Source organism: Chlorocebus sabaeus, chromosome 23 (assembly GCF_047675955.1).
Source record: "Chlorocebus sabaeus isolate Y175 chromosome 23, mChlSab1.0.hap1, whole genome shotgun sequence".
NCBI classification, from domain to species: domain Eukaryota; kingdom Metazoa; phylum Chordata; class Mammalia; order Primates; family Cercopithecidae; genus Chlorocebus; species Chlorocebus sabaeus.
Window position 1 is genome coordinate 44,470,875 of NC_132926.1, and position 26,402 is coordinate 44,497,276.

The 26,402-nt window shown below is 41.2% G+C and overlaps 1 protein-coding gene across 2 annotated transcripts in view; it reads left to right on the plus strand.

The window, feature by feature from the left end:
* The window catches only part of KLHL3 (kelch like family member 3), a 115,688-nt gene that overhangs the window by 69,418 nt on the left and 19,868 nt on the right, over positions 1-26,402 (plus strand). For both annotated transcript variants that reach the window (XM_008014548.3, XM_008014546.3), the window contains exons 7-10: positions 3,097-3,213; positions 6,875-7,024; positions 25,300-25,417; positions 26,136-26,333. In XM_008014548.3, the coding sequence (XP_008012739.1) occupies positions 3,097-3,213; positions 6,875-7,024; positions 25,300-25,417; positions 26,136-26,333 (583 nt within the window). The remainder of the gene's footprint in view (positions 1-3,096; positions 3,214-6,874; positions 7,025-25,299; positions 25,418-26,135; positions 26,334-26,402) is intronic.

Below are 26,402 nucleotides of genomic sequence, written 5' to 3' on the forward strand. Positions count from 1 at the left end.
ATTATTATTTTTTTAAAGATAGGCTCTTGCTGTGTTGCCCAGGCTGGAGTGCAGTGGCATTGTTACAGCTCACTGCAGCTTCAACCTCCTGGGATCAAGTGATCCTCCCGCCTCAGCCTCTCAAGCAGCTGGGACTACAGACACGTGCCAACATGCCTGACTGATTTTTTTTTTTTTTTTTTTTGTAGAGATGGGGTCTTGCTAAGTTTCTCAGGCTGGTCGCAAACTCCTGGGCTCCCACCTTGGCCTCCCAAAGTGCTGGGATTACGGGTGTAAGCCACTGCACCTGGCCTTTAACAACTTGATTTTAGCATTCATTGGTGATCTTTGTTCAATCAGTTATTACATTGGTGGTATTGCAGAAATGGTGTTTTTCTAATTCCATCATTCCTTTTTCAGGCAATTTTTTTTTTTTTTTTTTTTTTTTAAATAGAAGAGACCTTCTTAACACTTTTTTAGTATCCATATGGGCTCATGAATTTTTAAAAAATTATTATTATGATTTTTTGAGACAGGGTCTCACTTCGTCTCCCAGGTTGGAGTGCAGTGGTATACTCATGGCACACTGTAGCCTCGACCTCCCAGGCTCAAACAATCCTGCCACCTCAGCCTCCCTAGTCGCTGGGACTATAGGCATGCACCACCATGCCTGGCTAATTTTTGTATCTTGTAGAGATAGGATTTTTCCATGTTGCCCAGGCTGGTCTTGAACTCCTGGGCTCAAGTGATCTGCCTGCCTTGACCTCCCAAAATGTTGGGATTATAGGTGTGAGCCACCATACCTGGCCATATTATAATTTTTTTAAAAAAATTAAGAATATTTTATATTGAGGTATATGGATATTAAATACACAATTTGATTAGTTTTGACAAACATATATGCCCATGTAATGCCCACCCTAAACCACAAAAAGTTTCCTTTGAACCTTTTTCAGTCATTCCCTGACCCTCCTTCCCCTCAAAGCAGCAGCACTGATCTGATTTCTTCATTATTCTCTTTGATATTTAAATTGTCCCAAATATTGGCATTTTAAGCCCCATCCAGCTGGCTCTTCTAATCACATATAAGAAGATGTTTGCTTTATTCTTTTTAATAGCTGAAAATAGAGTTGGCACTCTGTATCCATGAGTTCCATATCCATGGATTCAACTAAGAAAATATTCAGAAGAAAAAAATTCCATAAAGTTCTAAAAAGCAAAATTTGAATTTGCTGCAACACCAAGTACTACATTGAATCCACTTGCACGAAGTGATGTATGGGTGTTATATTAGGTATTATAAGCAATCTTATATAATTATTTAAAGTATATTTATTATTTATATACTTTAAATATATATATTTAAAGTATTTAAATTATATGAGAGGATGATTTAAAGTATATGGGAGGATGTGTGGAGGTTATATGCAAATACTATGCCATTTTATATAAGGGACTTGAACGTTGGCAGATGTTGGTACCTGTGGGTGGTTGTAGAACCAGTGCCCTGAGGCTGGGCGTGGTGGCTCATGCTTGTAATCCTAGCACTTTGGGAGGCTGAGGCAGGCGGATCACTTGAGGTCAGGAGTTCGAGACCAGCCTGGCCAACATGGTGAAACCCTGTCTCTATTAAAAATACAAAAATTAGCCGGGTGTGGTGGTGCACGCCTGTAATCCCAGCTACTAGGGAGGCTGAGACGGGACAATCACTTGAACCCAGGAGGCGGAGGTTGCAGTGAGCCCAGATTGTGCCACTCCACTCCAGCCTGGGCAACAGAGTAAGAACAACAACAAAAACAAACAAACAAGAAACACCCAGTGCCCCAAGGATGCTGAGGGATAAGTGTATCTAATGGTATTGATACTCCTTTTCTCCATTAGTGGGCTTTAGGTGGTTTCATTTTTTTATCCCGTTACAACCATGCTGCAGCAAAGATCTTGGAGCACATATTCTGTTCTCTTACACTGATGTGAGTATAGGCTAGAGCTCTAGAAGTGGTATTTTATTTTATTTTATTTTATTTTGAGACGGAGTCTCGCTCTGTCAACCAGGCTGGAGTGCAGTGGCACGATCTCGGCTCACTACAAGCTCTGCCTCCCAGGTTCATGCCATTCTCCTGCCTCAGCCTCCCCAGTAGCTGGGACTACAGGTGCCCGCCACCACACCCAGCTAATTTTTTTGTATTTTTAGTAGAGACGGCGTTTCACCGTGTTAGTCAGGATGGTCTCGATCTCCTGACCTCATGATCCGCCCACCTCGGCCTCCCAAAATGCTGGGATTACAGGCGTGAGCCACTGTATCCGGCCAGAAGTGGTATTTTAAAGTCAACGAGTATGCACATTTAAAATTTTGATCGATATTGCCAATACTTCCCTCCCCTCTTAAAAAGCATTATTAATGAAATTTTTACAGACACTGCTGGTTTCCCCATGGCCCCTCCAATGTTGAATTTTATCTGCCTGTGTGTGTCTGGTGGCACAGGGTTTGAATTTGGACTTACCCTTGAGTAGAGTGAACATCCAAAGTATAGTCCGCCTTTTTGGTTCTAAGCCCTCTAGTTTTGATTCGCATAGAAATGAAATCTCTCCTCAAGGAGAAATATTTGCCATTCCTTGTCATTCAGTGTCACATTGACCATCACAGCCAGCTTTGGGCAGAGGGCATTCTTACTGTTTTTATTCTGCATTAACTTTACACGGGACATAAGTGAGGAAATGGAGGCATGGGGGGGATGATGACATTGCCCCTAGGGTCTGATCTTCCTGAGCAGCCTCTATAAATTTGGTTCACAGTTACTGCTGTATATTTTTACCCTTCAATAACTATTGGAACTGGTTTTTATTTTAGAATGAACCATGATGATTCTACGTTTGGGATAGCAGGTTTGTCCTTGTGTGTGTGTGTGTCGGTGTGTCTGTGTGTGTAGAGTGTGTGTGTGATCACTCTCTGAGGCCAGCAAGCTTTCTGTTTTTATTTTAAATATGAGTCTCAGATTAGTTAAACACCTGTGTGGATGACTCATAACTTTTTTTCCTTTTTTTTTTTTTAATAGATTGAGGGTTGTTTGAAAGCTTTTATCTCTTTACTGAAGTTGCCCATGTTGCTTTTCTTTATAGGTGTTTGAAGCTGTGATTTCATGGATCAATTATGAGAAAGAAACCCGTTTGGAGCACATGGCAAAGCTGATGGAACATGTCCGGCTTCCTCTCTTACCTAGGGACTACCTAGTCCAAGTGAGTGTTGTATGAAGAGCCAAGCACTTCTGTGTTCACCCAGGCCTCTAGGAATAGCAATGGGCAACCCTGGTTGGACGGAGTAGTTGAGGGGTTTAGTGGGTGGTTTCCGTATGTGCTGAGGGAACCAACCCACTGGGTTAAGTGTTAGGTGTTGTAAAGTTTAAGATCATAGGCTTGAAAATAGGACACTTAGGTTTCAGTCTCTGCTCTACTGCTTATTAGTTTTGGATTTTTATTTAACCTCTTCAGGCCTCAGTTTTTCTTCCATAGAACAGATATTATAATAGAGCCCAGCAGAGTTGTTGTAGGGACTAAAGGAGTAGAGTATGCAAGTCAGCTGTTTAGCATGGAGCCTGCGGTAACAAATGTTCCATGGAAGTTAGCTGCCTCTGTTGTAGAGGACCGAAGCAAGAAGGGTCATGTCCACGATGTTTCTATGTTCCCTTTTTGTCTTAGTTTTAGGCAACTTGAAGCCAAATTCAAGACTAGAATACGTAGTGCTTCCACTTCCTCTGAAGAGGAAAGAAAAATTAAGAATTATGGGGTTCCCTTATGGTGCCATATGTTTTCTCATTTAATCCTTATAATAACCCTGAGGGGCAAAGATTGTAACTCCTTTTTTACACATGTAGGCCTTGAGGCTTGTGGAGGTTGGGATTTATCAGGGGTCTCCATCCTTAGGGAGGCTCAGGATTCAACTCCATGTCAGTCTGGCTCTGCAGTGCATAGTTCTTCCACTAAGCTAGCTGCCACCATTGATACGCTCTTTTCTGCTTACCCATTACGTGACTTATTTTATCTGGTAAATGGCATTAGACACTTTTATAAGCAGAGAATAAACCTTAAAATATATGAACAAAACAAAACATCGAGACAGCAGGTTAGCCCTCAGCTGTCTCCAAGGAGTCTCTGGAAGGAAGGGAAGGTGTGATGCAAGGATAAAGAGGAGGTTTAGCAGCCTAGGAGCCCAGCAGACCAACTCTTGTTACTTTTCAGCCATATAATACCAGGTACATACTTAACCTTTTTAAACCTCAGTTTTCTTATCTGGAAAAAATGGCGCTTGCTTTATAGGATTGTTTGGGGATAAACAATAAAATGAGATAATCCATGTAAGGCCTATAATACAGTGTTCAGTGAATGTTATTGATCTTACTCTGTAGTTTTTGTGACCACTGCGGTGATTCTTAGTAGCAGGTGACACAGTATCCTCATGAGCATGTGTAAACTCCTCTGCTGGTAACACTTGTTGATTGCAGGTATGAGGGGTCAGTGAAATGTTCCCTGAATTGCCTTACTTCAGCCTCCTCAGGTGCTGAGGGATATGCTTGCAAGCTCTTAAATGGGACATGCATGCTACTTTGGGTGGTACCACTGCCACCTGGTGGCAGCATATCTTTCCTGTAGAAAAGGTCCCCTAAGCAGAGGGAGTGAACCGGCCTGAGCATCCAATGTCAGTCAAACCTCCCACTGTCCTGTGGGAAGCTGGCCGGAGGCGGAGGAGGCACCTGGACTCCAGCATAGTCTCGCTTCCACAGGGAAGGTTGGCGACCTGGGGACCTGGGTTCCAGAGAAAGCTAAAGCGCCTTCGAGACCCTTGGTCACAAACTCCCATCAGGCATCCACAACTGAAACTTAAATGTCACCATTAGGAAATGGTTCTTGGGTTATTATGCCAAAGTAGAGTTTAGGTCTGGAAAAGAAGGGGGTCGGAGGCAATGGGCATGAGAACTGTTGTGTGGGACTCCTCCTCCCTTCGCACTTTTTTCAGAAAGGCCTTTTATCAGGCCTCTCAGAGTGAACACCTCTGGAAAGGATGTTTCATTAACATTCATTTGACTTTGAAACTTCAAATGAGTATAATTGCTGGGATGGCTGATGGTGATGGGGAGGAGGAGGAGGAGGAGGAAAGGAAAGCCCTGGGCAGACCTCCACCAATGCTGCCTGATTTCTGGGAGAGGTTTTTTTTTTTTTTTTTCTTTCACAAAAGGTAGCATTTATTAGGCTTTTACTCAGCATTTAAAATATTGTACTAAATATATAATATATTGTGATAAAATATATATAACCTAAACTGTTATTGTAACCATTTTTAAGTGCACTAAACTGTTATTTTAACCATTTTTAAGTGTACAATTTAGAGGCATTCATTACATTCACAATTCAGTACAACCATTACTATAAAGATTACCAAAACTTTTCCATCACCCCCAAAGTTGAAACTCTTGTACCCATGAAGCACTAATTTTCCAAGAGAACTTTTAATTCAAGCTGAGTAAGTTCTTCTGGAGAAATAGCTGCTCATGCATTTCTCCTTCCTTCCAAGCTTTTTTAGACATCGTCTCCCACCCTTTTCATTTTGTAATTGACCCTAGAAATTTATGATTTGTCTCAAGCTGGCTCAGTTCCTTACTGGCAGGGGGAAAAAACCTTCCAAGGAAAACAGTTCTTGGGGACTGTCTCTGGGGAGGGAGGTGGTAGGAGGTACACATGGGCCTTCTCTTGCCAATCGTTTTCTCCCTGCCAGCTCCAATGCTGCCCAGCAGGTGATGGCCCTGGCCATGCTTTCATTCCTAGTGACAGATTGGGACCCAGGAGAGGCTCAGTCATGCTTTGTGCATCACTGACTTGAGGGCTGAGATAATTGAGGTGGGAGGCCCTTCTCATTCTCTGACTGGACTTGAAGTCTTCAGGGTCAGAAATTTTGTCTTGTTTATCAGTTTTCTTCTTGGGGATCAGCACAGGACTGCCCAGCCAGGAGACATTCAATCAGTGTTAGCTGTTGAATAGAATTGATCTTTCCTAACACAAAGCAGCCTCAGAAGACCACACTGCCCATTCCAGATATACCACACAGTGATCTGACCTGGGCCAAAATGTGGAGGTTTGAGAGTTAGAGCACCGGAATGGCTTCATGCTTGGTCTTGTTCATGAAACCTTTAGGCTTACGTTTGCTGAGCACTTGCTTAGGTCCTAAGTGCTGGAATAGGAGGTGAAGAAGTCAGAGCCCCAGCTTAGATGGAGTCCTAGGTGAGGTCAATAGGTGGGACTTTGTGCAGGATAATTTTTCTGCTCTGATGTTGTTACTCTGTTAGAAAGAGCCCCACTGGCCGATTTTCTGCCCTGAGACCTTCACTATAAGACAACAAATATGAATCTTTCTCCTTGACAAGCTTATTTTACTCAATGCCTCCAAAGGTTGGCTGATGGCTCCCACACCCTTTCCTCTTTCCCCTCACTCCTCCTCTCAGATATCTGTTTGCCCTAAACATTATAATGCATTCAAATCAGGAGAAATGTGGTTAGAGGCTTTCAGCATGGCTACTTGTCTTTTGTTTTGCATAAACTCATTTAAGCCTCAAAACAAACAAAACTGTCAGGTTGTAGATACCTTTAATATGCCCATTTTACAGATGAGGAAACTGAGGATCAGAGATGTTAAGTAGTAGATCTGGTCTAATGCCAGAGCTTGATCCCTTATCCCACTGTGTTCTTAAAATTCAGGAGGTGAGCAGTAAGTTGTAACTCTTTGGGTCTGAGATGATGTGGTGAAGGAGTAAATGAGTGTGGGAGTGCAGGAATGACTGAGCCCAGGGTGAAAGCTTGGGAAATGTGGCTGAGCTCTGCTCCAGGATCACCCGTGGATTATTACCTCTAGACGGTTGAAGAAGAAACTTTGATAAAGAATAACAACACCTGTAAAGACTTCCTCATTGAGGCCATGAAATACCATCTGCTCCCTCTGGATCAGAGGCTATTGATTAAGAACCCAAGGACCAAGCCCAGGACTCCAGTCAGCCTTCCCAAGGTAAGCCCCAGCCCAGTAACCGCCAAGAGTCAGGAGTGTGCCCTGGGAAAGTGGCCTTCCACTCCTGCCTCCAAGTCTTTCCTCACCCATGGCTGCCCTGCATCTGGGTTGCATTTACAACCTAGGAGATGGAGTCTGCTGGTTCCTCTTGAATCTGCTGGTACCTCTCTCTTCTGGGGTCTTCCTTTCCTAAGAGTTTCAAGGTAACCTCCAGTGTCATCAGGGAGGTTTGAGAATAACTCAGAGCTCTCTCTCACCCCAACCCTGACTTCTCATTTCACACCATGGCTTTTGCTCTATTTCTGTTGGAAGCAGAGGAATGGCTATGTTGGTTTCACTTAGTGATGGCCATAGTATTCCTCTTTCTAGACCATTCTTTGAGTTAGAATAGTCCTAGTCTGTGTCTTTCCCCCACCTCAGGGAAGGACAAAAAGGACAATTAGGGCTACCAGAGGGAAGAAAAGGGGTTCTGAGAAAAGGGACCCTGTCAAATTGAGGAGTTTGACAGGTCATGAAGCAGAGGAAGGAAATGGGAGAAATGAGAATTTGTGAGGAAGCAACCAGGGAAAGGGAAGGAAGACATAGGAGGGGACCCCATGATCTAGAGGTCTAGAGTTTATGGTGTGTGCTGGCTGCTTTGGTTCCCTGCAAGTCTCCTTTCCTCTCTGATCCTCAGGCTCCTTATCTACAGAATGAACGATGCTCCACTTGATCCCTAAAGTTCTGTCTGGCTTGGCACCAAAGTAGTCGTTCTAGGAGTCTAACATGCTGATGTCTGGGGGAAGGAATCAGTCAACCCAAGAGGAAAGGTGGGAGGAGAGGAGTGGGTCATGCTGTCTCATTGATGACACAGTAGGCAGCACCAGGAAATTATTTAGGTTCTTGCTTTGTCCTCCTCCTCCTCCTCTTTCCAGCTGGCTGCCATCCTCCCTGCCTGCTTCTTCCAGGAAGGTTTCACAGTGGCTGGAGAAGCATGTTGTTTTCCAAGACCAGGTGTTGGAATTCTCTGAGGTTTGCAGGACCTTCTTTCCCCTCTGCTCCATGACCTTGGATCATGGGGAATATATTGGTTGCAATGTGAACAAATGTCTCAGTGTCCCAGATAATAATACAAGCAGCTAACCTTTATTGAGTGCTGAGGTTATCACTTGAATATCTTACTTAATCTTTTCAACAACTCTACAACGTAAAGATAGTTATCCTAGTTTTATAAAGGAGGAAACTGAGGTTCAGAGAAGTTAATTTATTTGCCCAAGGTCAACACAGCTAATGTGGTAGAATCAGCATTTGAACTGAGTCTTTATCACTCTCCATACCTGTTTTCTGAACCCATACCATCCTGCACCTGGCTTCACCTTCGTAAACCTGAGAGTGCATACTTGCCTGCTGGCCTCATGTTGCCTAGTGTGGGTTAGAAGAAGGCAAGGCCTTGGTCTGGCTGGACATTGGTCTTACTGCAGGTTGATGCCTTTTGTTTTGTTTGGTTGGAATATTGCATAGAAACTTCTTCATGTTTTTCAAAATGAAAATAACTTAGCTTTCTTTAATTATAGACATATGTGCTTATTGTAGATTATTAAAAGGATACTACAATTTTGAAATTAAGTAAAAGTCACTTGAAATGTCTCCTAGGGTAAGAAATCTGCTATTATTTGGAAAATTTTCTTTCAGACGTGTCTCTGTGCACTTTTTCACAGATAGATACAAATGTACAGTGTATCATACACAGATTGAAATATTTGCCCCCCATGCAGCCATGTGGCATAGACTGCTTTTAATGTTATCAGTATAGGCGAAATCATCATTTAAATTGTAATGGCACCTGGTACTTAATTTTATGCACTATTATGTACATAGTATGGACAGTCCTCTACTGATGGGCTTTGCAGTAATTTCCTTTTTTTTTTTTTAATTGTATCCTTTAAAAGATGGCATCTTGTTTGAGTTCATATTTCTTTCATTGGGAGTGAGATTCATCTTGGTTTCATATGGTTATTGGCAGTTGTATTTCTAATTTGGAGAATTCTCTGTTCATGTCCCTAGCTCATTTTTCTGTTAGATTGTATATTTTTTATTAATATTTTTTATTCCTTTATTTTCTTCTTGAGGCAGAATCTTGCTCTTGTACCCAGACCAGAGTGCAGTGGAGTGATCTCAGCTCACTTCAGCTTCAACCTTCCAAGCTCAAGCGATCCTCCCACCTCAGCCTCCCGAGTAGCTGGGACTGCAGGTGTGTGCCACCACACCCAGCTAATTTTTTTTCTTTTAATTTTTTTGTAGAGACAGGTTTTTGCCATGTTGCTTAGGCTGGTCTCGAACTCCTGAGCTCAAGCAATCCACCCACGTTGGCCTCACAAAATGCTGGAATTATAGGTGTGAGCCACTGTGCCTGGCCTTATTTATAGTTTTTAAAGGCTCTTTGTACATTAAAGAGGTTAGGCCTTTGAATGTATATATTTCAATTATGTTTTTTCTTAGTTTGCAGTTTGCCTTTTGTTTATTGTAATTTTTTAGTCCAAAAAACCCCCAGTTTTTAAGGAGTCAGATTGATCTATCTTTTGCTTTATAGCTTGGGTTTTGTGTCGTGTTTAGAAATATTTTCTTTACTCTGAAATGATTTAAAGAATGTCCCCATGTTTTCTTCAAGTACTTTTATAATTTTTGTTTTACATTTGAACCTTTGATGCACTTAGAATTATTTTGTGTGTGTAAGGAGTGAGGGCAGGGATTCAGTTTTATTTGTATTGCAAATGATGAGCCAATTGTCTCAAGGTTATTTTATTCATTAATTCCCCTCTTCCCCCATTGGTTTGAATACTATCTTTATTATGATCTAAGTTTCCACAAGCTTCATGTCTTGAGAATGTTGATTCTAAGTGCACTGCTTTTTATTTAGCATTTTTACTTCCCTGGGTTTTCAGCTGGTGTTCTGTCTGTGACATTTCCCTTTGGAAGCTGTGGTTCTCATCCTCTATGATATCAGATGAATGACATCTTTGCCTGAGGAATGTAGCTTGGAGCTAAGGGAATGGTTCAGTGCTGGCCCAGCTTTTTTGTGTAGAAACCATACCTAGTGACTTCTCCTTTTCTGGACTCCATGTCTAGCTCTTACCACATATACCCATAAAAAGATAGTTTGAAAATTAAAGCCCAGTTTGTGCCTGAGCCTAGACGAAGCATGCTGAGAGCTGCTCCACCATCACCGCTGTTTCATCCTAGGGATTGAATCTATAGTTGAGAAAGAGTCTACCCCTTGTTTCAGGAGGTCAAAGCCATCCTTCTGTCTACCCTACTCCTTAAGAAACATTTATTTTCTGAATGAAGACATTTAGATTCCTGGGCCTTCTGCAGGCAACTGAAACCATGACTTCCTTAGAATCTGTTAAAGAAAGAAATAAAGAAGACATCACTGCTGTTTGTCTTATTGTTCTCCTGTATTCAATCCTTGAATGATTTAAGGTTATGTTGTCTAACCTGCTTCTTAAACTATACTCTCATCACCATTGTTTGAGCACTTAAATTAGTGAGGAGATCCCCACTGAGGGCTTGAAGAATGAATGGGGTATGCTGAGGGAAATGATTACTTAGGGATTATCAGATCGTGTACTGTCTTAATAAATCATCGCAGTAATAGGTCTGTACTATTCATATCCCCACTTTACTGAGATTACTCAGAGAGGTTAAGAAATTTGCCCAGTTAAGTACTGGCTAAGTGCAGTGCTGGGGTTTGGTCTGTCTCACTCCAAAATCCATGCTTTTCTTTTTACACCAAACTGCTTCCTGAGAAACAGCTTTGAGGTTTTGGTAGCGGTTTAAAGAGATTTCTTTTAGATTAGTTGAGGTATAATAATTTATATGCAGTAAAACTCACACTTTTTAGAGATATATGATAAGATTTTACAAATGCACCATCATGTAACCACCATCCCAATCAAAACATAGAATATTTTAATCACTACAAAAAGTTTCCATGTGCTGCTTTGTAGTCAATCCTCTTCTTCTACCCCCAGCCTCTGACAACTACTGATCTGATTTCTGTCCCTACGGTTTTGCCTTTTCTAGAGTGTCATATAAATGGAATCATGCTGTATGTAGTCCTTTGAACTTGGCTTCTTTTTCTTACCATAATGCATTTGAGATTCATCCCCGTTGTTGCATGTGTCAGGAGCTCATTCCTTTTTATCACTAAGTAACATTCCATTGTATGGATGGACCATAATTTATTCATTCACCAGTTGGTGGACATTTGGGTATCCAGTTTTTGGCTGTTACAAATAAAGCTGCTGTGATTTCACTTACAGATCTTTGTGTGGACATATGTTTTAATTTCTCTTGGGTAAATACCTAGGAGTAGGATTGCTGGGTTATATGGTAAGTATATGTTTAACTTTATAAGAAATTGATAAATTGTTTTTTAAAATGACTGTACTATTATGCATTTCCACCAGCAATATATGAGTTTCAGTTATTCTGCAGTCCTGCTACTACTTGACATTATCTATTTTAAAAAATTTTAGCCATTCTAGTAGGTATGTGGTGGTATATCACTATGGTTTTAATATGCATCTCTCTAATTGCTATGCGGTTAAGATTTTCTCATGTGCTTATTTGCCACCCATATTTCTTCTTTGGTAAAGTGTCTGTTAAAATCTTTTGCCCGTTTGAAAAGTTGGGTTATTATTTTCTTATTGAGTTGTAAATGTTCTTTATATATTCTGGATACAAGTCTTTATTAAGATATATATTGTGTAAATATTTTCTCCCAACCCGTGCCTTATATTTTCATTTTCTTAGCAGTATCTTTGGAAGATAGTTTTTTAACTAATTAATTTTTTAATTGACAAAAGTTATATGCATTTATCATGTACAACATGAGGTTTTGAAATATAGTTACATTGTGGAATGGCTAAATTTGCTAATTAACATATGTATTACCTCATATACTTATTTTTTTTTTGTGGTGAGAACACTTAAAATCTATACTCTTTTTTTTTTTTTTTTTTTTTTTTTTGAGACGGAGTCTCACTCTGTTGCCCAGGCTGGAGTGCAGTGGCCGGATCTCAGCTCGCTGCAAGCTCCACCTCCCGGGTTTATGCCCTTCTCCTGCCTCAGCCTCCCGAGTAGCTGGGACTACAGGCACCCGCCACCTCACCCGGCTAGTTTTTTTGTATTTTTTTAGTAGAGACGGGGTTTCACCATGTTAGCCAGGATGGTCTCGATCTCCTGACCTCGTGATCTGCCCGTCTTGGCCTCCCAAAGGGCTGGGATTACAGGCTTGAGCCACCACGCCTGGCCAAAATCTATTCTCTTAACTATTTTCAAGAATACAATACATTGTTATTAACTATAGTCATCATGTTGTACTATAAATCTCTTAAAGGTATTTCTCCCATCTCACTGAAATTTCGTATCCTTTGATCAACATCTTCCCGGCCAACCCCTTCCCCATCCCTTGGTAACCACCGTTCTATTCTCTGCTTCTATGGGTTTAACTTTTTTAGATTCCGCGTATGAATGAGATTGTATGTTATTTGTCCTTTTGTTCCCTGCTTATTTCACTTAATGTAATATCCTCCAGGTTCATCCATATTGTCACCGATGACAGGATTTCCTTCTTTTTTAAGGCTAAAGAGTATTCTACTAAGTATGTATACCACAGTTTCTTTATGCAGTCATCTGTTGATGGACATTTAGCTTGATTCCACATCTTGGCTATTGCAACTAATGCTGCAGTGAACATGAGAGTAGGTATTGCTCTGACATACTGATTTCATTTCCTTTGGATATATACCCAATAATGGGATTGCTGGATTATATGGTAGTTCTGTTTTTATTTTTTTTCAGCGAGTTCCACACTGTTTTCCATGGTGGCTGTACTTTACTTGGAAGAGCATAAGTTTTAAGTTTTTCAATTTTTTTTCTGTTATGGTTTATTTTGTGTTCTATCTAAAAAAATCTTTGCCTAATTTGAAGTCACAGATTTTCTCCTATACTTTCTTCTAGTAGTTTTAGGTTTTACATTTAGGCCTATGGATCCATTTTGAGAATTTTTTTTTGGTTTTAATATGGTGCATGAGGTGAGAGTCTAAAACTCATTTGTTTTGCATATGAATGTCCAGTTGTTCCACACCATTTATTGGGAAGATTCTCTGTTCTCCATTGAATTACCCTGTTACTTTTGTTATAAATAATTGACTGTATATGTGTTCATCTATTTCCGGGCTCTCTTCTGTTCCATTTTATCTATTTGTCTACCTTTACATCAATACCATGTGGCCTCGATTACTACCTTTCTAGTAAGTCTTGAAATTAGGTAGTATGAGTCCTCCGGTTTTGTTCTTCAGTGTTGTTTTTGTGAATCTGGGTCCTTTGCATTTCCATTAAATTTCAGAATCAACTTGTCTATCTACAAAAAAGCTTGTAGGGGTTCTGCTTGGAATGGTATTAAATCTCTAGATCAAATGGGGGAATTACCATCTTAATAATATTAAATCTTTAGATCCATGAACACAGTATTACTCCATTTATGCAGGTCTTCTTTAATTTCTCTCATCAGTGTTGTATAGTTTTCAGTTTACGGGTCTTATGTATCTTTTGTTAGCTATATCCCTGGGTATTTTATAGTTTTAGATGCTATTGTAAATGTTTTCTTTTGAAATTCCAATTTCTAATTGTTTATTGCTGATATGTAGAAATGTGATTGGTTAGAAAGGTTATTTAATGGGGGAGAGGTCAGGTTGGTGATGGCTTCATTGCTTTCTGAACAACAAGGACAGTAGTTTCAGAAGATTACTGAGTAGCGCAGACTGATGCTTCAGGCACGCATTTTGGGCTCTCTTCTAGAGTGTTAGCTCCTCAACGCAACTGTAGGTTCCATGGCAGCAGGCATTACTCATCTGTGTCCTTGGCACATGACCTCAATTAAAGAAATACATTTTTAAAGATGAAATAACCTCATTATTTATTAATACTTAATACTGACCATTTATATTACCCCTCATTTTTTCCTGATGGGCTTATCGCATTCATACCTGTGTTTTCACATGGCTTTAGTGAGGATTTATGTCCTACTTTATATCCTCCTTTGATCACTAATGTAGGTTGACCCTAGTTTGATTCAAGCCTACAAGTCCAGATGAGAATGAATCCAATTGTCGTTTCTAGAGGATTAGAAGGGTTGTAAAGCTCTTTGTTTTTCCTTTTCTTTTCTTTCTTTCTTTCTTTCTTTCTTTCTTTCTTTCTTTCTTTCTTTCTTTCTTTCTTTCTTTCTTTCTTTCTTTCAAAATCTGAAATCCAGCTATAAACAATCATGTATGCATTAATTCATTACTTTTCTTTGAGATGGAGTTTTGCTCTTGTTGCCCAGGCTGGAGTGCAATGGCACGACCTTGGCTCACTGCAACCTCTGACTCCCAGGTTCAAGCGATTCTCCTGCCTCAGCCTCCCAAGTCGGTGGGATTACAGGTGCCTGCCACCACACCCAGTTACGTTTTTTGTATTTTTAGTAGAGATGAGGTTTCACTATGTTGGTCAGGCTGGTCTCGAACTCCTGACCTCTGGTGATCCACCCACCTCAGCCTCCCAAAGTGCTGGATTACAGGCGTGAGCCACTGTGCCTGCCCAATTCATTACTTTTTAATTCACTCATCCAACATACTTCCATAGAGAAACCACTAATTGCCAGGCACTGGGGTAAGTACTGGATTCACGAAGGCTGATATGAACTGGTCTCTTCTCCAGGGGACTCCCAGACCAGAAGGAGGGGAAACAGCTGTGAAAGGACAATTACAATGGAGTGAGTAAATGCCCTCATAGGGGTACAGGCAAAACACTCTGGGAGCACAGAGAGGGGTAAGGAGTTAAGGAAAGCTTTCTGCAGGAGCTGACAGGAGCTGTGTCTCCAAGGTAAAATGCGAATTATCTGTGAGAGTGAACATCCAGAAACTGGTTCAGGTGACTGCAGGAGAAAACTGGTTTACATCCTCTGGTGACCACTTAGAATAATTTGTACTTTGCATCTTCTTCTCTGGGTCATTGTCCTGGTCTTCATCACTGAAGGTATTGATAATACAAGTAGTATTGTTTAAATATTAATTACTGAGCAACTTCTTTGCGTTGTTAGCCTAAGTACTTAATGCTCATTATCTCATTTTGTCTTTATTACAACTCTGGAGGCTTTAATGTTGGAGAAAACCAAGATTCAGTGAGATTGAGTAAGACTGAGTGGCTTGCCCAGGGTTTTACAGCTCTTAAGTGGCAGTGTGAGGACTTGAATCCAGGTCTGGCTGACTCAAAGCCTGGGCTTTTAATCACTACATGATAGTAATCCCCACAATAATGATAACAGCAGATACCAATTACTGAGCACTTATTATATGCCAGCCACTGGGCTAAGTGACTTATATTTGTATCTCATAGGATTTTCATAACTGTAATTATCCCCATTTTGCAGATGAGGAAGTTGGACCTTGGGTTCTGTCACCCACTCGTTATGCATTAGTTATCTATTTCTGCATTACAAATTACCCTAACTCTGATGGCTTAACACAGTAAACATCTGTCATCTCACAGTTTCTATGGGCAGGAATCCTGGAGTGGCTTAGCTGGGTCCTTTTGGTCCAGGGTCATACAGTCAAGCTGTTGGTCAGGGTGCAGTTATTTCAAGGCTTGTTTGGGGAGGATCTGATTCTAAGCTCACTCATGTGGTTGCTGGCAGGCCTGCTTCTTGCCATGTGGGCCTCTCCATAAGCTGCTTGAGTGTCCTCATGACATGCTGGCTTTCTTCCAGAGAGAGTGATTCTAGAGCAGGAAAATGAGCGCGCACACCTAACACAGAAGCTGTAGTTTTTTATAACCTAATGTCAAAATCCATGTCCCATCACTTCTGTCTTTTATTTGCTAGATACAAGTCACTAAGTCTAGCCCACACTCAAGGGGAGAGGTATTAAGTTCCATGTCTGAGTGTAGAAGTATCACAGAATTTGTGACCCGTCTTTAAAGCACAATTAGTAAATGGCTGAGTTGAGGTTTAAGCCTAGGATGACTGGCCTGACGCCCTGCGCTCCAAACTGTTTTATTATATTGCTTCCAAATGTCACAAAAGCATTATAGCCGAATGCTGTGTTGAAAGAAACCTGATTCCTGTCCTTTGGGGACTTTCAATTTTAAGAAGTCTCTCTGAGAAAGTAAGATAGACATATAAGAACAACCAAATAAGTAGAGGAAGAGAGAAATTAGGAGATAATTGGACTAGTTGGAGAAGCAGGCATAGGAATTCCAAGGGCAGGCTGTTTTTGGCTTTCATAAATTCAGTCCAGATAGGCTTTCTAGCAGAGCAAACTTGAAAAACAATGTGGTGGAGAGAGACTGGCACTATATTCAGTAATTCTCAGCAGTAACTCTGTTTGCCAGCCAAGTCTCTTCCCTGAGAGGAATAGGACTCTGCCTTGAGATAGCTGCAGAGGCTAATAAGGGTGTTTTTCCTGAGCCATATATGCACAGAGCATACTGACACATCCCAGCCGGAACAGCTAACAGCATCATCTTGGCTCCCACACATTCACCGCCCAGCACTTTCCCTGAGGCTGTGTTGCCATGGACAACCCGAAGCTGCCTCCCAGCCACTCAGAAGTCTCCTACGTTACCCTGTTCCACAGATGGCAGCAAGGAAATGAGGTTTCAGGAAGATGCAAATGAACCTTTTGGAAATGTACTGAACCTGGCACTTTTCACTGTCATTCCAGTTCAGTTGGCATCTCTATTCAGCTCTTTAAAAATGCTACTGAAACGCCATTTGGATTGGAAGTGGGTGGCTTGCTCCTGAGTTGGGCTGTCCTGCTTTCAGTAGATGGTGTTGGAAGAAGCTGTTGACAGGGTGGGTGGGATGACCTCTCATTTGGCCCAGGCCCCTGGATGGGCACTGCCCCTTTCCACCTTGGTCCGCACCCTGGCAAGCACCCTGGGGTCCTGAAAAAGCCCTATAATCACCCCTAGAATTAGTGGTACTTACCCTCCCTTCACAGGTTCATTGTATCCTTTTCTACCTTTCATTGGGAATCTGTTTTTTAGCACTTGTCTTAGAAGCTAATAATGACACTAGTGTTAATCAGATAACATTTAGTGTTTACTGTTTAGCAAGCACTGTGCTAAGTGCTTCATATCATTTAAGCCTCCTGACATCCATACAGGAAGCATCCTATTATCCTGATATTACAAGTTATGAAAATGAGGCTTAGGAAGGTTAAATGTCTTGCTCATAGCCACACAGTTATATAGTGACTGGGCTGATACTATATTTGGGCCTGGATGTGTCTGATTCCAAAGCCCATTTTTTCCACTCTTCTTCTCTGCACCGGGCCTTGACCTCATATTACCTGGTTCTCAGACCCCCATTGTCTCTGCACCTTGCTATCAGTACTTGCCTAGAGCAACTGTTGCTCAGGAACCTGCTTGGACAAGTCTTCTGGCTCAACCTCGACATGCTCCTTCGGATGAATTGTTGGTGTTAGCCCTGCGGCCCCACGCACCAGGGTAAGAGAGAGTCTCGCTTCCTGCCCTGGCCCGAGGGACCGACTGGCTGGGCCTGCCTCCTGCCCAGCTCACCGGTCACAGAAGAGAGTTTGGACATACATTCTACTCTTGCCCGATGAAAAAAGTGTGTAGAGCCCAGATTGTTCCTTTCACCTGAGTGGAAATTTGAATGACCTATGTAGTCCTGAGGCCAGGGCTAGGGTCTTAATCTACACGTAGGCTGGAAATCTCTACTCTCTTCATGGATTGTCCCTTTCCCTGGCTAGTCTCTGGCACCTAATGGCTCTCAGACACAGGGTGGTTGTGATTTCAGTGAGGAGGGACCAACATGCCTTCAATCCCACAGTCACGCTGGTGGAATCAGAATCATCTATGTAAACAAGAGAGCATTATATATTAATTTAAAAAAATGTTATGCTGGGAGTAAAATTTCCTTCCTAAGGAATCAGGTAGTCTTTTCCATGGGCTTACTAGTCTTCCTAAAATAAATGGCTATTTGACTTTTTAAAATGAGAGTGTTTTCCTTGGGAGGTATCTGATAACCATTCCTGCTACAGTGGAGTTCAGCTCACTCATAATCTGTCAACCAGAGAACCTCCATTCACCAGAACTTCTGCAGCCTTCAACATAGTGACAGTTAAGACTTGGGATCAGAACCCTGAGGCACCCTGCCAAACTCCTACGTATGCTGCAGTTCACCAGAGTGATTAAATTATGTTCAGTCTAGCACAATTGTTCACCTAGAGCCAGTTCTTTAGTTTGTGATTCCTAGATGACTGATAGTTCTTACTCAGGGTTACCTTGAAAGATAAATGTTAAAAATAGTGATCATTAAATAAGCTGATTTGATTAATTTCTAATGAAGGCATATTAATCTTAAGTATATTGGGGTTTAGGAGTGTTGGGAAAAGAAAGAAACGTGCTTGTTGAACTCCCTGGGCCTGAGTGTTTCTGAAATATAAAATGAGGGCATATAGGAGAGAATGGTTCACGTCTCTTCCTCTGACATCTTGTGGTCTTCTTAAGTAGCTAGAAGTTTGTGATTTCAGAGATGTGATACGTGTAGACTGTGGGAAATACTTATATTTGCCTAACTGGTTGCTAACATCAGGTATCCATGGAAACAAGTATCCGTTAGCACTCATGATAAGAAATTTATTCTTTTTACTCTGCATGATCAACACAATAGTGGGTATAGTGCTCCATGTATGATGGCTTCTTGCAACACCTACCGTAAAAATTGGATTTCTTTTGACCATACTGGGCTGTACTAATTTACATTCCCACCAGCAGGGTGTAAGAGTTCCTCTTTCTCCACATCCTTGCCAGCATTTGTTATCTTTTGTCTTTTCTACAGTAGACATTCTAATTGGGGTGAGGTGATGTCTCGTGGTTTTCATTTGCATTTCCTAGATGAATAGTAATGTTGAACATTGTTTTTCATACACTTGTTGGTCATTCATATATCTTTTTTAGAGAAATATCTATTTAGATCTTTTTGCCTATTTTTGAATCAGATTATCTGTTTTTCTGTTATTTAGTTGTTTGAGTTCCTTATACATTTTGGGTATTAACACCTTGTCAAATGTGTGCTTTTGGCACGTTTGTCAAAAATCAGTTGGCTGTAAATGTGTGGATTTATTTCTAGGTTCTCTAATTTATTCCATTGATCTATGTGTCTGTTTTTATGCCAGTACCATGATGTTTTAGTTACTCTAGCTTTGCTGTATATTTTGAAGTCAGGTAGCATGATGCCGCCAGCTTCGTTCCTTTTACTCTAGATGGTTTGGCTATTCAGGATCCTTTGTGGTCCCATATGAGTTTTAGAATTTTTTTCCCTATTTTTTTTTGTGAAGAATGTCATTGGTAGTTTGATGGGGATTACACCGAATCTGTAGATTGCTTTAGGTAGTATAAGCATTTTAACCTTATTAATTCTTTCAATCCATGATCATGGAATATCTTTCCATTTATTTGTGTCCTCTTCAATTTCTTTCATCAATGTTTTATAGTTTTCATTGTAGAGATCTTTTACCTCCATAGTTAAATTTATTCCTAGGTATTTTATTTTTTTGTAGCTACTGTTAATGAGTTTTTTTTTCTTTATTTCTTTTTCAGGTAGTTCGCTATTAGTGTATAATGAATAAATGAATTCATTTATTCATTCTAATAGTTTTTTGGTGGCATCTTTAGGCTTTTTAATATATAAGATCATATTCTCTGCAAGCAGGTACAGTTTGACTTTCTCCTTTCAATTTGAATGTACTTCATTTCTTTCTCTTGCCCGATTGCTCTGGCTAGGACTTCCAGTACTATGTTGGATAGAAGTGGAGAAAGTGGGCATCCTTGTCTTGTTCCAGTTCTTAGAGGAAAAACTTTCTACTTTCCCCTTTCTAGTATGATTTTAGCTGTGTGTTTTTCATATATGGCCTTTATTATGTTGAGTTACTTTCCTTCTATTTCTAATTTGTTGAGAGTTTTTATTATGAAGGGATGTTGAGTTTTATCAAATGCTTTTTCTGCATCTATTGAAATGATCATGTGGTTTTTGTCTTTGATTCTGTTAATGTGATGTATCATTTTTATTCATTTGTGTAGTGTTGAACCATCCTTGCATCCCTAGGATGAATCCATTTGATCATGGTGAATGATCTTTTCAATGTGCTGTTGAATTTCATTTGCTAGTATTTTGTTGTGGATTTTTGCATCTGTGTTCATCATGGATATCAGTCTATAGTTTTCTTTTTTGTCGTGTCCTTGTCTAGTTTGGTATTAGAGGAGTGCTGGCTTCAAAGAATGAATTTGGAAGGATTCCCTCCCTTTCAGTATTTTAGAATAGTTTGAGAATAACTGGTATTAGTTCTTCTTTAAATGTTTGGTAGAATTCAGCAGTAAAACTGTCAGGTTCTGTGCTTTTCTTTGATAGCAGACTTTTTTTTTTTTTTTTTTTTTTGAGGCAGAGTCTTGCTCTGTCGCCCAGGCTGGAGTGCAGTGGCACTATCTCGGCTCACTGCAAGCTCCGCCTCCTGGGTTGATAGCAGACTTTTTATTAGTGATTCAATCTTGTTGCTTGTTATTGGTCTGTTTGGGTTTTCTGTTTCTTCATGATTCTATATTGGTTGGTTGTATGGGTCCAGGAAAAATTAAAAATAGAACTACCATATGACCCTGCAGTCAATACTGGTATGTATCCAAAGAAATTAAATCAGCATGTCGAAGAGATATCTATACTCTCATATTTATTTCAGCAGTATTTACAATAGCCAAAATACAGAATCAACCTAAGTGCACGTCAACAGATGAATGGATTTTAAAATGTGTTATATATACTATTCAACTATAAAAAGGCTGGGCACAGTGGCTCACACTTGTAATCCCAGCACTTTGGGAGGCTGAAGCGAGTGGATCACCTTAGGTCAGGAGTTTGAGACCAGCCTGGCCAACATGGTGAAACCCTGTCTTTAGTGAAAATACAGAAAATTAGCCGGGTGTGGTGGTAGGCACCTGAAATCTTAGCTACTTGGGAGGCTGAGGCAGGAGAATTGCTTGAACCCGGGAGGTAGAGGTCACAGTGAACCAAGATCCTGCCATTGCACTCCAGCCTTGGTGACAGAGCGAGACTCCGTCTCAAAATAAATAAATAAATAAAAAGATGAAATCCTGTCATTTGTGACAACGTGGATGAACCTGGAGGACATTATGTTAAGTGAAATAACCCAGGCATATAGAAGGACAAACACCACATGATTTCACTTATATATGAAATCTAAAACAGCCGAACTCGTAGAAGTAGAGAGCAGAATAGTGGTTATCAGAGGCTGTGGAAGGGAGGAGGGAGGGGAGATGGGGAAAGGGAGATGGGGCTGATCAATGGATACTGTGTTACAGTTAGATAGGAGGAATACCTTCTGGAGTTCTATTACACAGTAGGGTGACTATAGTTAACAATAATGTATTGTATATTTCAAAATAGAAGAGAGGATTTTGAATGTTCTCACCACAAAGAAATAATAAGTGTTTGAGCTGGTAGATATGCTGATTACCCCGATTTGATCATTACCCAGTGTATGCATATATCCAAACATCACACTCTACCCCATAAATATGTGTACCTATTATGTGCCAACTAAAAATAAAACAAAAAAATTAAGTTTCCTATGCCTGTGAGAGAAGCAGATGTATACCTGCTCTTCCCGCTGCCTTGAGCTACCCCTGAAACTGATGGTCCTATCCCACAAAACCTCATAATTCCTTTTCTCAGATAGTTGTACAAGTTTCGTATGTTTAAAGTCATCTCTTACCAGCGGTTTTATGAGCTCAAAGGCAAGTTTGTTTTGAAAACCTTATCTTGTATCCTATTTTTTTTTTTTTTTTTTTTGAGACAGGGTCTCACTCTGTTGCCTAGACTGGAGTGCAGTGGCGCTGCAATCACAACTCACTGCAGCCTCAAAATCCTGGGCTCAGGTGATTCTCCTACCTCAGCCTTCCAAGTAGCTGGGGCTACAGGCAATGCACCACCACATCCAGCTAGTTTTTTGTGTTTTTTGTAGAGACAGGGTTTCACCGTGTTGCGCAGGCTGGTCTTGAGCTCCTGGACTCAAGAGATCCACCCGCCTCTGCCACCTAAAGTACTGGGATTACAGGTGTGAGCCACTGCACCTAGCTTTCGTGTATCATTTTTGTCTTTCTACTGAGGCTTTACTTTAACATTACAAAATTTGCATTTCTGTAACACTGTTTCTGTGAAAATTCTCAGAGATGAGTGGTAGATTTTCTCCAATATGAATGTACCCTCTACTTCCCTGGTGGGAGATAGTTTCTGGAGCATGGTGAGGGTTCCTGAAAACTTTGCCTTTTTTTTTTTTAAATTTACAAAAGAAGCTGGATAGCTTATGCCAAGAATAAGCAAACTTTCTTTTGGTGGTCAAGTCAAAAGATGGAAAAAGCTCTCACTTTCTCTTTTTATTTTGCTTGTTTTTTCCTCACTGTCTCCAGAATTTTAATCTGGTGTTCCAACATATTTTAACTAAAGAAAATGGCATTCTAGTTTAGTTTTTTTTTTCATTTTTAAAAACTCTGTATTGTTGTTGAACTCCTTGCATGTGCTGTTTACTTTTTATTCATGTATTCTTTATTCCAAATACTTGAGCCCTCACTTTTACCTGGCAACATAAGTTTGTGGAGTTATCTTGGTGACTGAGGCAGATACATTTTCTGCCCAGGCAGGGCTCACCGTCTAGAGGTGCAAAAGACAAGTCACTGATGGTCCAGCACAATGCAGAACCCGCAGGGCAGGTGAAATCTCAGAGGATGGATGTGTAGTTCTGACTTGGAGGCCAGAGAAGTCCATTTGTAGGAAATAACATGTAAACTGAGACCTGAAAGATAAGCAGGTGTTAAGGCAGAGCACTCAGAGTTGGGAAGAAGGTTTCGAGTCAGGGAACAGCATGTGGGAAGGTGTGGGGTGCCTAAAGTCCTTGCAGAAAGAAAACTTAAAACTGCTTTTATTCTCACTCAGCTTCAGAAATCAGATTTCAAAGAAAATCTTGCAGTATTTGCCTTCAGTTTAGCTTTACCAACTCAAAACCGGAAAGACAATGCAAGTTCTGGGCATATTTACGAGCACGTAATTCTGCCCTTGAAGAGTAGGTTAGGCATTGTCTGGAGTTTGCCCAAGGGGCTGTGCTCATTAACATCCCCCTTGAACTGTTCATGGATGCCTGTCTAAGCAAAGAATTCCAGATGGGAAGTAATGTAGAATTCATCTTTACTCTGAAAAAGGCTACTCTTGACACAGGGCAGTGGGCCCTCTGAACTGAGGCACCCAGGAAAGTCAAGAACAGAATGTTTCTGTCTGGAAGCAGCAGCAGCAGCAGCTCGAGGCTGGGCTTTGTGTCCTGGGTTCCTTTGGAATGCTTTAGAAATCAGAACTGATATCTGAATTTTTGAACACTGGTCACCCACTTTTGGTGACAGACAGCTATGGACTAAATCTGATGACCAGTGACCACCCACATGGCAGTGGGTGAGCCTCTTCTGGAATATTGGGGAATAAAAGATTGATCTGTGGTAATGGTGGTGAGCTCTGGTTTTGCCTCCCATATGGTGGGAAGTGTTCATTTGAGGGATGTGCTCCTGCGAGTTCACACAGAGTTTGATGGGCACTTCTCTCCCCAAAAATACATCATGGGGAAGTAAAAAGCCCTATGATAATTCATAATGGCAAAAGTTTTTCATGGCATATCATCAGGAAATCCATACAGTGTGGATTAAAAAGGTAGTTCTCAAAGTATGAACCCTAGAGTGGCAGCAGCAGCAGCACCTGGGAGCTTGTTAGAAAGGCAGCCTCTGGGCTCCACTCCAGATCCACCGAATCACACTCTGGGGACAGGGCCCAGCAGCTTGTGTTTTCACAAGTCCTCTAGGTGATTCTGATGTATGCTCAAGTTTGAGAACCACTGGGTAAAGAAGACAAGCTACAGGTAATGATCAAATGAATTTGCTGGTTGTAACTTCTACCCTTTCTCTCCACTCAAGAAAGCATATCGGAATGCCATTGAGTGAGAGTGACATCATTGTGGGGACAGCTATGAATTTGCACACATTTATTAAAATATGTAAACTATAGGTAACTGGTACTTTAATTTTTATTTATTAATAACATGTGACCAAACACAATTAAGTACTGCAGTTCTATTAACCTAACCAGAGCAGTAGTTTTCATTGTTTTTGACCACGCCCTTGCAATACAAAATGCATTTAAATTTCTATCCAGAAGACACATGTAAGTGTATATAACTAAAACAAATATTTCATGAAATAATATTCTTATTATATTTTCTGTACTTTTAAAAATATATATGCTGGTCATAATCCATTAAATTGATTTCATGACTTACTAATGGAAAGTGACCTGTGTTTTGACAAACACAGATGCAACCAGCTGTGTTTGCTTGGATCCTGTCTCTAGAGCAGGAGTTGCAGGGGTGGCTGGCCTCACCCTCTGTCAGATTGACTTGGATTTCAGTCTCTGCCTACACTCCTAGCTGTGTGACCTTGGGCCGCTTAATGTGTTCTCTGAGCTTTACTTTCCTATCTGTCAATGTGGATGATGATGATTACCTCACAGCTGTGGTGACAAGTAAATGACAACACATTTCACATAGTGCCTGGCAATGGCGGCTACTACCTTACTTGTGGAAATAGGACTGCTAGCAGTAGTTTTCAGAACATCGTCAGTTTAATAACTTTTGTAATAACCACCTCACAGGAGTTTTTCACAAGTTTTTTCTATATTGCAGTGCATAAGTGCACCTTACATTCTAGGCATTCAGAAATACTTTTGAATAATACTTTAAAAAATACATCCAAATTCTGCACTCTTTTTCAAAGTATATTCAAGTTTGTTTTGATATAAGATTTAGCACCTCCCATTCCCAGTCTTGAGGACACTGAGATTACAGATGATGCCCTACATGGCTTCACACACCCACAAGATAGCCCCGAGTGGGGCATTTGGGAAATAGAACTTATGATTGTGTTTCTGTGGGAAGATGCTTGTTAGACTTTTCTTGAATACTCATACCTGTTGGTGACTAGGGGCAGCATCTCCATGTATGTAGCTCTGTAAACTGGCATCTCGGATCATCCACAGACCCTGGGCGATAAGCCATGTGGAAGTACCAGGGATACCATAAATCCAGATTTTGGGGAGACCCCGCTAATGTCCACTTGTCTCTCTGGAGGTCATGATTGTGGTTGGCGGCCAGGCACCCAAGGCAATCCGCAGTGTGGAGTGCTATGATTTCGAGGAGGACCGGTGGGATCAGATTGCTGAGCTTCCCTCCAGAAGATGCAGAGCAGGTGAGCAGCCTCCCAGTTCTGCAAGCTGTTTTTCCCCTGCTGGTCCCCACTCTGTGCCAGAAGTCGTGAGCTACTCCTTGTTTCCTCAAGCGTCTGTGCATTTCAGGCTCCCTTTCTTTTCCCTCCTGCACAGTTTTTTTTTTCTTTTTTTCTTTTCTTTCTTTCTTTTTTTTTTGTTGTTTTAAGACAGAGTCTTGCTCTGTCACCCAGGTTGGAGTGCAGCGTCATGATCTTGGCTTACTGCAACCGCCGCCTCCTGGCTTCAAATGATTCTCTCACTTCAGCCTTCCAAGTAGCTGGGATTACAGGCACACACCACCATGCTTGGCGAATATTTGCATTTTTAGTAGAGACAGGTTTCACCATGTTGGCCAGGCTGGTCTTGAACTCCTGACCTCAGGTGATCCACCCACCTTGGCTTCCCAAAGTACTGGGATTACAGGCATGAGCCACCATGCCCGGCCACTTGCACAGTTTTTGGCTCTTTTGGGGTCAGTTCTTATGAGTTTGGGGAGTTAAAGCTGATTCAAGTATTTACTTGAGTCAGACAAAATTAGAAAAGCAAGTAGGAAAGAAATCCAGTGAATCCCATGACTGCCAAATATCTAAAGTATCTTCAGTGGTGACTTTTCCTGTGTCTGTCTTGCTCCTCCATTGTCATCCATCAACTTAAGCATAAGTTGACCTGACCTTGATGTCTCGGTTTCCTGTGCCTCAGGTGTGGTGTTCATGGCTGGCCACGTGTATGCCGTGGGAGGGTTTAATGGCTCACTGCGGGTGCGGACAGTGGATGTGTATGACGGCGTGAAGGACCAGTGGACATCCATTGCCAGCATGCAGGAGCGCCGGAGCACGCTGGGCGCAGCGGTGCTCAATGACTTGCTCTACGCGGTGGGAGGCTTTGATGGCAGTACTGGTAGGTTCAGGGTGTGTTCCCAACCCCTCCTAGCCTGGGACACACCCTCCATGAAACCCTGTTTTATTC